This window comes from Morus notabilis, unplaced genomic scaffold, assembly GCF_000414095.1.
Source record: "Morus notabilis unplaced genomic scaffold, ASM41409v2 Scaffold151, whole genome shotgun sequence".
Taxonomy (NCBI): domain Eukaryota; kingdom Viridiplantae; phylum Streptophyta; class Magnoliopsida; order Rosales; family Moraceae; genus Morus; species Morus notabilis.
In genome coordinates this window covers 202,499-215,101 of record NW_010367153.1, presented here as the reverse complement: position 1 = coordinate 215,101, position 12,603 = coordinate 202,499, and the positions used below count along the sequence as shown (strand labels likewise).

Below are 12,603 nucleotides of genomic sequence, written 5' to 3'. Positions count from 1 at the left end.
GCTTGAGAACAATTTCGTGGGTTGAATTTCGAGAGAAATATTTTACATTGAATACAACCAATATAGAGATAGGAGAATAAGTCCTCAGAGATTACAAAACGAAAGCTAAAACGAATTCAAAAACAGAAGTAAAACTGAAAAAATAAAAGCTAGAAACATATCAGAGGTGAATAGCAAGGAGGAAAAATAAGACATGACAGTGGATCACTAGAAGACAAGGATTTAACATGATCGTACCATGCTAAATTGAATATATCAGTTAAAAATTAATTCATTATAATTATAAAATTATGAAAAATCAAAACATTTATTGCATATTTGTATATAGAAGTACTAGGATTTAGCATTTAAAGATGAAGAAAAAAAATGTCAAATTTTGTTTACAAACGAGCTGCATTGCTTTGTTTTGAGGAGATGGCGATTTTAAAAATAAAATTTGTTCTTCCCTATACTTGTGTAAATCACAGAAAACTCTATCCTTTGGCAGTCTGGCTATAAGACGAGATATTGAGACGAAAGATAGAAACTTCAATCATAGAAAATAAGAAAACCTGTTCTGAGATAAAAAAATTCCAAACATCAACAAAAAAAAACGACATTTGCATTAAGTCCTACCTATGACAGCAAAATATATATACATATATATTGTCGTATAAGCTTCTTTCTTTGATATTATTGTCGTCTAAGCTTGGAAACTGTAGTTTATATTTAGTTCGTGTATTCAGAATTATGATTTAGAATTATTCTTATTTTATGTGTATTTTTTATAAAAAAAAATACTATAAAAAATTATGAATCATAATTCAGAATAAAAATAAATACATAAAACAAATGAGCTGTACATCTTGTTCTTGTATATATTTAATTATTTATGATTTATGATATTTTGTCTTTTGTCGTTTATGCACGGTAATTTCCGACCCTAAAACGACGCCTCTCTTTTTTGTTTTTTTTTTTGTTTTTTTTCTTTCTGTTTCTCTAGTAATTGCAGAAGTCCAAACTCATGGTTTTAGCCATCTAGGCAAATAGTCGTCTGTTCTCGTATGCCCGAGTAACGTCCAAAGTTCCAAACCTCCAAAAATCAACACCGTCAACCCGACGCTTCACAAACTCTCCAATGGCGTCGCCGGCGATACCATTGCAGAGATCTCCGCTACCCCCATCATCCTCTCCGACCTCTTCCTCCTCCCCTCTCCAACGCCTCTCCACCTTCAAATCCGCCTCCGCCGCCACAACCACCACTACAACCGCCGCTTCCATATCGCCTCTCGACTCCTTCGCATCGCACCCAATTTTCTCGGCCTTTCTCTCCCCGGACTTCTCCTCCAGCTCCTTCTCCTCTGCCGCGCTCTCCTCCGGCTCTCCGGCCTCCACCGCCGAGAAGCTCCACAACGCCATCCGCCTCCTCGAGTCTCAGCTCCGCTCTGAAGTCCTCTCCCGCCACGACGAGCTCCTTTCCCAGCTCTCCTCCCTCCAGCACGCCGGTCACGCCCTCGCCACTGTCCGATCCGCAGTCTCCTCCCTCCAATCCTCCCTCCGCCGCGTCCGATCCGAGCTCTCCGATCCCTTGAAATCCATCCAAACGCAGACCGTACAGCTCTCCAACCTCCACCGCACCACGGAGCTCCTCCAGCACTCGATCCGTGCCCTCCGCCTCTCCAAGAAGCTCCGAGATCTCATCTCCTCCTCTGCCAGTGATCCGCACAAGCTCGACCTCGCCAAGGCCGCGCAGCTGCACTGCGAGATCTTGACGCTGAACGACGAGTACGATCTCGGAGGAATTGACGTCGTCGACGAGGAGCTCGCTTGGGTGAGGGAGACCGGGGACAAGCTGAGGAGCGAGGCGATGAAGGTGCTGAGTAGAGGAATGGAGGGTTTGAACCAGGCCGAGGTCGGGACTTGCTTGCAGGTTTCTACAATATGGGAGAATTGAGAGCGACAGTGGAGCAGATGATCGAGAAGTACAAGAGCGTTGGATTGAAGAGTGTGAGTGCGGCATTGGATATGAAGGCAATCTCCGCGTCGGCGGGAGGCGGCGGAGGTTTCGGTCCGGGAGGGATTAGGGGGAGTGGGACGCCGCAGATTGGAGGCGGAGCTAAGGCGAGGGAGGCGCTATGGCAACGAATGGCGGGATGTATGGATAAGTTGCATTCGGTATTGGTCGCGGTTTGGCACTTGCAGAGGGTTTTGTCGAAGAAGCGTGATCCATTTACTCATGTGCTGCTTCTTGACGAGGTTATTCAGGTGGGTGGAATTGGAATTTTGAGGTACATTTTGGTTTTTGGTGTTTTTGTGTGCTTGTTTAGTTGTTTTTATGCTATGTTGCTTACAAATTAATGGAAATGAAATTAAAGACAAATGATACTTGGGAAACCTTTAGTTTGATTGTTTGAAATGTTGAGGTATTTTTGGGGTTGAGCCTGTTCCGTGTCTTTCTTGAGATATCATGGAGTGGGATTGGGGTGAGGATTTTTGCATGCCAACTTTGCAAGGGAGGTCTTTTGAGATTGAAGCTGGATACGAGATGGAATGGTCAGAGATGTTTATAATTTTGGTGCTGATGAATGGGGGTGGTTCTATTAATTTTCAACCAAAAATCTATTGTTGTTTTTCCAAACATAGAGGAAAGCTAATTAGGTAGGAATGAATGAGAATTTTGAGTTTTATGCTGTTGATGTCTGAGCTGACTCAACACCACGTGCTGGGGAGCACGGTGCTCGGACTCCTGTCTTAGTATTCACTTGGTTGGTGCTACGCCATATGCTCGGGCTCGGGAATTATGTCCTGCACGAGAATGAGAAAGGAAGCTGAAGAATTCTCTGAGGAAACGTATGAATTTCTGTATTCATTCTCTTACCATTCCAGGAATTACACACACACACATATATATACATATATATATATATATATAGATGCCCTAGCTGTACACTCCATAAAACAAGGAAAAGAAACGGAAACCTAATAAAGAGGAAAATCTTCCTCTAAAATAGGAAACAATAAAGAATAGAAAAGATCTGGTATAATACCAGAATCTTAAATATAAACTACTTTTCTAAAAAGGCTGAGGAACGTATTTCAACACTCCCCCTCAAGTTGGGTTGTATATGTTGAACATTCCCAACTTGCTGCTTAGTTCCTCAAAGTTGATTCTTGGAAGAGCCTTTGTAAGAATATCTGCAATTTGAGACCATGTAGGAACATAAATTAGCTGCACAACTTCATTCTTAATCTTCTCTGTAATGAAATGACGATCTATCTCAATATGTTTTGTCCTATCATGATGAACGAGATTCTTGGCAATACTTATGGTAGCTTGATTGTCACATCTTGATAGACCCCTGTTTGCTTACTTTTAACTCGTCAAGTAATCTCCTTATCCACATACCTTCACAAATTCCAAGTGCAAGGGCTCGAAATTCTGCTTCTACACTACTCCTTGAGACCACAGATTGTTTCTTGCTTCTCCATCCATGTTACAAGATTTCCCCACACATAGGAGCAATAACCAGATGTAGATCGTCTGTCTAGTAAATTTCCTGCCCAGTCAGCATCTGAGAAAACTTCAACTTCTCTGTTGGAATTCTTCTTAAACAACAATCATTGGCTAACAACACTGACAGAAAAACCAATGTCTGGCCGAGTATGAGAAAGGTAAATTAGGCGACCAACAAGTCTTTGATATCTCCCCCTGTCCACTGGAGCACTCCCTTCTTCTGTCCCTATCTTCTTGGTTGGATCCGTGGGTGTGTCAGCAGGTTTACACCAAAGCATGCCAGTCTCTTTTAGTAGATCCAAGATATATTTCCTCTGAGAGATAAATATTCCTTGTTTTGACCGAGCCACTTCGATCCCAAGAAAATATCTCAGATAACCAAGGTCCTTGATCTCAAACTCCCTGGCCAAGTACTTCTTCAAGTTCAGTAATTCTTCTTCTCATAATCTCCAGTCAGTATGATGTCATCCACATAAACAATGAGAATGGCAATTTTCTTGTCTTGGGAAAACTTCACAAACAACGTATGACCTGACTGGCATTGAGTGTACCCGTTACTGATTAAGGACTTTGTAAATCTACCAAACCAGGCACGAGGGGATTGTTTCAGGCCACATAGAGATTTTCGAAGTTTGCACACCTTGTTGCTATCAGACAGTTTTCCTAGCCCCGGAGGAATCTCCATGTATACTTCTTCATCCAAGTCACCATTCAGAAAAGCATTTTTCACATCCAATTGGTGTAGAGGCCAGTCTTGGTTTGCTACTAGAGAAATGAGTACTCGAATAGTGTTGAGTTTAGCCATTGGAGCAAAAATCTCCTGGTAATCTATCCCATAAGACTTGAGTGAACCCCTTGGCAACCAAGCAAGCCTTAAATCTCTCAATGCTCCCATCAGTTTTATGTTTGACTGTAAAAATCCACTTACAGCCTACTGGTTTCTTTCCTGGAGGAAGCTCTGAGATTATCCAAGTGCCATTCTTTTCTAAGGCATTGACTTCTTCATTCACGGCCTTTCTCCGCTCTGGATGTTTAAGGGCTTCCTGAATAGAACCTGGAACCTGCACGCTGTCAAGAGTAGAGAGAAAGGCTTGATAGGACTTTGATAGTCCTTCATATGACACAAATCTAGAGATTGAGTGCTAAGTACAGTTTCTAACTCCCTTTCGGTGTGCAATTGGGAGATCTAGATCATCAACCATAGGACCAGTGGGACAAGGGTCAGGGGAACTATTACTTGGGTGAATTTATGAAGAAATTGTATTCAGTTCAAATTCTTGACTGGACTGAAGCGGAACTGAGTGCTCTATATCCTTTCCGGGCCCCATCTTCCTGGCATAGACACGAAGATCCTTGATCGCAAGTTGTGGAAACATACTTTGAATGGGACTTTGGCCAGATTGAAGATTGGTATTGTCTTGTGAAGGTGGTGAATTTTGACTCTCGGACTGATTGCTCTTTTGATGAGAAAATGATTGTTGGTTAGGACTTGGTGGACTCTGGGAACTGCCATGATCAATAGTTTCAGATTGAGAAGAAGGTTGCAATGTCACCACGGGGTCAGGGTTCAACTTACTATTGTCTAAAGGTTCAACAAAGTTCCAAATCTGATGTTCACTCACCCTCTCCCCCTGAATATCGAATTTGGGATAAAAGGATTGATGTTCAAAGAATGTTACATCCATGGAATTGTATATCTTCCTTGTGACTGGTGAGTAGCACTTATATCCTTTTTGATGTGAAGAATACCCCAGAAATATACATTTTATGGATTTAGGATCTAATTTGCTACGGTGTTGGGCATGGATGTGAACAAAAACCGAGCACCCAAATATCCTGGTTGGTAATGAGTAAATGATTTTAGTGGTTGGGAAGATCTTTTTGAGGACTTGGCAAGGTGTTTGGAATTTTAAGATCCTAGAAGGCATTCTATTGATGAGATATGTGGCTGTAAGGACTGCTTCCCCCCAAAATTGTTTTGGTACATGTGTGGAGAACATAAGTGAACGTGCAACCTCTAGCAAGTGTCTATTTTTCCTTTCTGCGATCTCGTTTTGTTGGGGTGTATCAACATAAGAGCTTAGGTGAACAATACCCTCTTTCAGTAGGTAGGTGCCTAGGATAGATTTGAAGTAATCTTTGGCATTGTCAGTTTTAAGAACTTGGATTTTTGTCTGAAATTGGGTTTGTATCATTGCATTGAAATTTTGGAAGATTTCGCTAACCTCAGATTTTTCTTTCATCAGGAATATCCAAGTAAGTCTTGTGTGATCATCTACAAAAGATACAAACCATCTAGCTCCTGTTATATTCTTTACCCTAGATGGACCCCAAACATCACTATGGATCATGGCAAATGGATGAGATGGTGTGTATGACAACCTGGGAAAGGAAGTTCTAGTGTGTTTGGCAAGTTGACAGATTCCACAACTAAAAGATTTTGAATTTTTATTATTGAATAATGAAGGAAATAACTTTTCAAGACACAAAAAATTCGGATGACCAAGGCGATAGTGCCATAACATTATTTCACTATCTTTATTGACACTTGAATTAGACTGATGCTGAAAAGAAATACAACTTGTATTTTGGACTTGTCCTGTTGGAAGAGTAGCACCCTTGAGAAGATAAGAGTCCAAAGTCCTCTTCAGCATTGCCAATCATCTTCCCCGAATCCAATACCTGAAATTCACACAAGTTGTGACAAAATTTAGCAACACAATTATGGTCTCGGGTCAATTTACTTATTGACAGTAAATTGCAATCTAAATTAGGGACATGAAGCACAGATTTTAACACGAGGTCCTTCGTAACCCAAACTGAGCCACTTCCTGCCACCTTAGACAAAGATCCATATGCTATATGGATAGTTGAGTCTTTATCACATAGCCTATACTCAGAAAAAATGTTAGCATCTCCTGACATATGATCTGATGCTCCAGAGTCAATAATCCATGGCCTTGTCTGTCCTGTATTTACTGTAAGGGCATTTAAGTGTTTACCTTTATGGGCTAGCACACTCGTTCCTGAGGTAGAACCGGCTTTTGAGAAGAGCTCTTGGAGGACTTTGAGCTGTTCCTTCGTAAATGGGTTGGATTCTGTAGCGTTGTGATGGTCATCTGAAGTTGTTGCAGAATTAGCCCGTCCTTCTTTCTCGTGGCCAGAGTGGGGTGGCTTCTGGTCAGATGGTTTGCCATGAATTTTCCAACACGTCTCCCTTTGATGCCCCGGTTTTCTGCAGTGATCGCACCATGGTCGTCCTTGTCTCTGTCGACTATTGGAATTGTTATTAATGTTCGGAGGTACTCCACGCACAACAAAGGCAGTTCCATCCCCAGTTTCTCGAGTGATTTGATTATCACTAAATCCTCGAATTGCGAGGGCAGAACCTTCAGTGCTTGTATCGCCATTTGAATTAGATCCCATCATTAGCTTTTTCCTGCTTTCCTCATGCCGGACTTCCGAGAAGGCTTCGTGGACCAATGGAAGAGGTTTCGTTCCCATTACTCTTCCACGAACCTCATCAAGATTTTTATTGAGCCCAAGCAGAAATTTAAACGTACGTTTCTGGTCCACAATCTTCTTATACTGGAGTGCATCTTCAGGACACTTCCAATTATGGCTTTCCAACATATCTAGCTGCTGCCAGTACCGGGTGAGGGCGTTATAATACTGAGAGACGGAGAGACTGAGAGATCGCCTTGCCTGAGATCATGAAGTTTGCCCTCAATTTCAAATAGTTCTAAGGTATTTTCAGAACTTCAATAGGACACCTTCGCTGCATCCCATATGTCCTTAGCTGTCTGGTAAAGAAGGAAATTCTCCCCTATTTCGTTGTTCATCGAGTTTATAAGCCAGGACATGACCATATGATTTTCTGTCTTCCAGGCCTTGAATCGGGGATCAGTTTTTTTAGGAATTTCGATCTCCCCTGTGAGATATTCATCCTTTCCTTTGCCGCAGATATACATCATCATGGATTGGGACCACTGTAGGTAGTTGTCTCCATTGAGTTTATGACTGGTGATGGTTAAAGATAATCCGTCAGATCCTCCAGGATTGCTCGCTGCCGGTGGTGCGCCTTCTGTTTTGGAGGTGACGTCAGAAGATTGGCTTGAAGCCATACTATATTTTGTCATGAGAATGCTACAGATCTTCAGAGAATTTTACGCTCTAATACCATGAAGAATTCTCTGAGGAAACGTATGAATTTCTGTATTCATTCTCATACCATTCCAGGAATTACACATATATACAGATGCCCTAGCTGTACACTACATAAAACAAGGAAAAGAAACGGAAACCTAATAAAGAGGAAAATCTTCCTCTAAAATAGGAAATAATAAAGAATGGAAAAGATCTGGTATAATACCAGAATCTTAAATATAAACTACTTTCCTAAAAAGGCTGAGGAACGTATTTCAACAGAAGCTCTGAAGTCAGAGCGACACCAGCGTGGTGCTTGCCAAATACACTCCGACACTCAAGTTAACCAAGCTTATGGGGAGCAATAAATGGTGTGACAGGAGTTGGATAGGAGAATTGTCCTTACTTCAATAAATGACCATGAGGTAATTATAGTTTGGTGTTGGGTCTAGGTATGGCCCACACCCGTTGAGTATTCCGCATATGGTTGTACGCCTTTGTCAGATGGTATGACAGGTGTCGCTAATCAACGATTCTTGTTCCATATCCATCCTACGGTGGCAATTGCTTCATCTTGGCAAGTACGATCTTGTTTGGCGTCTTGTGTGTATTCTTTCAAATGTCTAGTCCGAGCATAAGCTGAGGACGCATGGACTTACTTGATGCCTTATATTGGTGCCCTCCTTGCCCTTTCACCAGATTGGTCCGAAAGCTACGCCGAGCACGTCTCCTAGAACCAGGGACTTGTTCAGCACTTGTTCACGGGTCGGAACTTGGGAGGAAACAAGCTCAGATGAGAATTTCCCACGTGCTCGGAATGTGCCGCCGAGCTACCTCCCAACATATACCATGAGTTTGTTGATCTTTGTTGTGTTTGTTATTACGCAAGACTTGAAGGGTAGAGCACTAGAGGCTTGTTTTAGTTGGGGAGGAAGTTATTATATGTGGTTAGGGCTTGCAGGTTTGAAGGCAATTGAGTTGCTTACTACATGACTGTAATTGGGCATGTCGTTTCTGAAGGATGAGATGAATTGCCATTTCCCCTTTTGTTAACTAAAGCAACTTCCGTCCATAGATGAGTTGCCGGAAAAAAAAAAAATTCAATGATTTTATCATGCGTGAGTTGTGGTACCATTTCCACTTGAATTGAACTCTTTAGTTGTCATTGCAAATTTACATTATATCAGCTGTTAGTATGTCATTGCAAATAGTGGTAATTTGTCTGAGTTAGTTAATGTTATTCGTCTTCCATTTAGGAGTTACTTTCCTTTGCTCACATCGATTTGTACTTGCTTAGGAAGGTGGTGCCATGTTAACTGATCGAGTCTGGGAAGCCATTGTCAAGGCGTTTGCCAACCAAATGAAGTCTGTTTTCAATGCTTCAAGCTTTGTCAAAGAGATTTTTACCATGGGTTATCCAAAGCTATATACTATGATAGAGAATCTTCTTGAAAGAATTTCACGAGACACAGATGTCAAAGGGGTTTTACCAGCTATTAGATCAGAGGGGAAAGATAAAATGATTGCAGCTGTTGAAATATTCCTGACAGCATTCTTGGCTCTCTGCTTGGGTCGCCTTTCAGATCTTGTGAATTCAATATTCCCTGTGTCTAGCCGTGGAAGTGTTCCCTCCAAAGAACAAATCTCAAGAATTGTATCAAGAATTCAGGACGAGATTGAAGCTGTGCAGTTGGATGGACGCTTGACACTTCTGGTCTTGCGTGAAATTGGCAAGGTTTTGCTTCTTCTCGCTGAACGAGCTGAATACCAGGTAACTTAGTTCTCTTAGACAAAGATAAAAGGCAATTATTTTATCTACGTTAAAAGTATTTTGATTCAATCATGTCTAATACTATGTTGAAGATGAATTTTATAAACATGTGTAAAGAACTCTAATCCTTGTCTTTTTATCTAGTATCCAAGAAGTCCAAGGGGCCAAGGGCATTGGGTTGCGTTTAATAACTTATAAAAGAACTAATGTCAAGATTGACGTCACAGTATTTAATTTCATGTTTTTGCCTAGAGATTCATTATAATTTTGCATTTATGACTAAATTGTGGGTATGAGGACTGAACGTTGAGGGAGAGATTAGTTCTTTTGGTGTTGGTCATATGCCCTCCTATAGGATTAATACATATTCTTCTGAGAGTGTATGTGTAAAAACGTTTGGACTTGGTTCAAACTCTAATATATCCTAATGGCAGATATCTACTGGTCCCGAAGCGTGCCAAGTTAGTGGTCCTGCAACTCCAGCACAACTCAAGAACTTTGCATTATGTCAGCATTTGCAAGAAATTCACGCACGCGTATCATCTATGCTTACGGGACTACCTACTATTGCTGCAGATGTATTGTCTCCCTCGTTAGGTGCAATATATGGGGTTGCCTGTGATTCAGTGACATCTTTGTTCCAAGCTATGCTTGACCGCCTTGAGTCTTGCATCTTGCAAATTCATGACCAAAAGTTTGGTACACTTGGCTTGGATGCTGCAATGGATAACAATGCATCATCTTACATGGACGAGCTGCAGAAATGTATTCTTCACTTCCGTAGTGAATTCCTGTCTAGGTTGTTGCCCTCGACAAATACTACCAATACTGGGGCAGAAAACATTTGCACTAGGCTTGTTAGGAGTATGGCTTCGAGGGTTCTTATATTCTTTATCAGACATGCTTCACTTGTTAGACCACTTTCAGAATCAGGCAAGCTTAGGATGGCTAGGGATATGGCTGAGCTTGAATTAGCTGTTGGCCAAAGTTTGTTCCCTGTAGAACAACTTGGTGCACCATACAGAGCCCTTCGTGCATTTCGGCCTCTCATCTTCTTGGAATCATCTCAACTGGCAGCTTCTCCTCTTCTTCAAGACCTGCCACCAAGTATCATACTTCACCATCTCTACACCCGGGGGCCTGACGAATTGCAGTCGCCACTTCAGAGGAACAAACTCACACCTCTGCAATATTCATTGTGGTTAGATTCTCAAGGGGAGGATCAGATTTGGAAGGGTATAAAAGCAACTCTGGATGATTATGCTTCGAGAGGGAGGGCCAGAGGAGACAAGGAGTTTAGTCCTGTGTATCCTCTTATGCTTCAGTTGGGATCATCCTTGACGGAGAATACTCCAGCTTCCCAAAAGCATTGATGGCTGGTATAATGGCACTGTGGAAGTGTGACTCTGCCAAGCCAATTTCAGGTTTTGCTACTTTGCGGAAGATTTTTTTGGGTGAGATAGTAGCAGATAGTCATATAAAAAGGAAAAAATAAAAATAAAAATTGCGCGAGTTCTACCGACAGCTTTGAGGTACGTAAGCTATGTCAAAATCAGTTATTCAATATTGAAATATTTTTTGAAGCTGAAATTACCTTTTGTTATCTTATCAGGTCCTTGGTTCATACTAATATACAACTTCTTGGTGCGTTTGAACAAAAGTGGTTGGCTGTTAATAAAGTCTGCCGGTTTACAACCCCTTTTACTGCATCCTACAAAGAACCTGTTAATTTTGCGCTTTTGTATTATTCATTAATTCTTATTGTCACCACCCTTTTACTTGTAGTATGTAGAGATGCTTAATTTTGATGTAAATTACTTACACATCACTATCTGTTCTTCCCCTCGATTTTAAATGGGATATTTACTTTTTTATACCTTGTGTTTTGAATTTATTTAAAAACTATATCTTTAATTTTTTATCTCATTAAATATATACCTTCAAATTAGATTTAATACCAAAATTTATACATTTTCACAGTCAATCAACGATTTTAACTTTTAAAATACCTAAAATACCCTTAAATAAAAACATAGAAAAAGGAAAAAACTTTAAACTCACAATTTTAACCTTTAAAATATGTAAATTACCATTCAAATGGATTTTTTTTGTGTGTTATTAATTGTTAATTATCTTAATATTAGAAAGTTTTAGTGTTTTTTTGCCCTTTTTTCAGGATAGTTTAGTCATTTTAAAGGTCAAATTCAATTATTGACCGAGATAAGGCATAGATTTGTATATTAAATCTAATTTGAAGGTATACATTTGATGAGATCAAAAATTGAAGGTATAAATTTTGAATAAACATAAAACACATGATATAAAAATATAAATATCCCATTTTAAATTTTGCACACTTTTATTTCTTAATTATACAAAAAACTTATGGCAGATTATACATAATTGGCAACTGCTATGACAGGCCCATTTGGTAATATTTTCAAAATGACTTTATTTTTGATAAAAAAAATGAAAATGAGATTGTTTTGAAAATCATTCTTGAATCGATTATGAAATTACGTTTGGTGGTCTTTTAAGATATTGGTTTGAGTATGATAAAAAAGTGAAATCTTATTTGGTTACATTTATGTTTGTTTTGAGTACATGTAATTAATAATCTTTAATTAATATATTAATATATTAAGTACTTAATAATTGATAATTATTTAAAAAATAAAAATTAATATGATAATATAATATGATGGATAAATTATCATTAATGAGTACATTAATAATTAAGCTATATATAATAAATTAATATACTAAATAATTAAAAAATAGTTATTAGTAATTAATTATAAGTAATTACTATGTTAGTAATGTACTCATATTTATTAGATTATATTTAATTAATTAGTGTATTAAGAAAAATAATTAGTATATACATAATTTATTAATATTTCGTTTATTACTTAAATTATTAACTTTTATTAGTTAATTAATTACTAATGTTTATTTAATAATCTATATATCACATGATCAATTTTTTGTAATTATTCTTTTTATAATGATTAATTACTAATTATCAATTATTAATTATTATTGATTAGTATATTATTAACTAAATAATTAATTACTATATTATTTATTATTTTATTAATAAAATTAAAGCCTTAATAGTAATAAATTAATATCTAATTAATAATTAAGTAATTACTATCTATTTATTAGTTATTAAGTATATTTATGTATT

At 38.9% G+C, this 12,603-nt stretch overlaps 1 protein-coding gene across 1 annotated transcript; it reads left to right on the top strand.

The window, feature by feature from the left end:
- The first annotated feature begins 990 nt into the window (after positions 1–990).
- LOC21402385 (conserved oligomeric Golgi complex subunit 5) lies at positions 991–11,284 on the top strand. Its single transcript, XM_024174687.1, is given in 5 exon segments — positions 991–1,907; positions 1,910–2,244; positions 8,937–9,410; positions 9,845–10,942; positions 11,023–11,284. Coding segments are annotated over 4 exon segments (2,538 nt in total). The 5' UTR covers positions 991–1,117; the 3' UTR covers positions 10,784–10,942; positions 11,023–11,284.
- Positions 11,285–12,603: the final 1,319 nt, after the last annotated feature.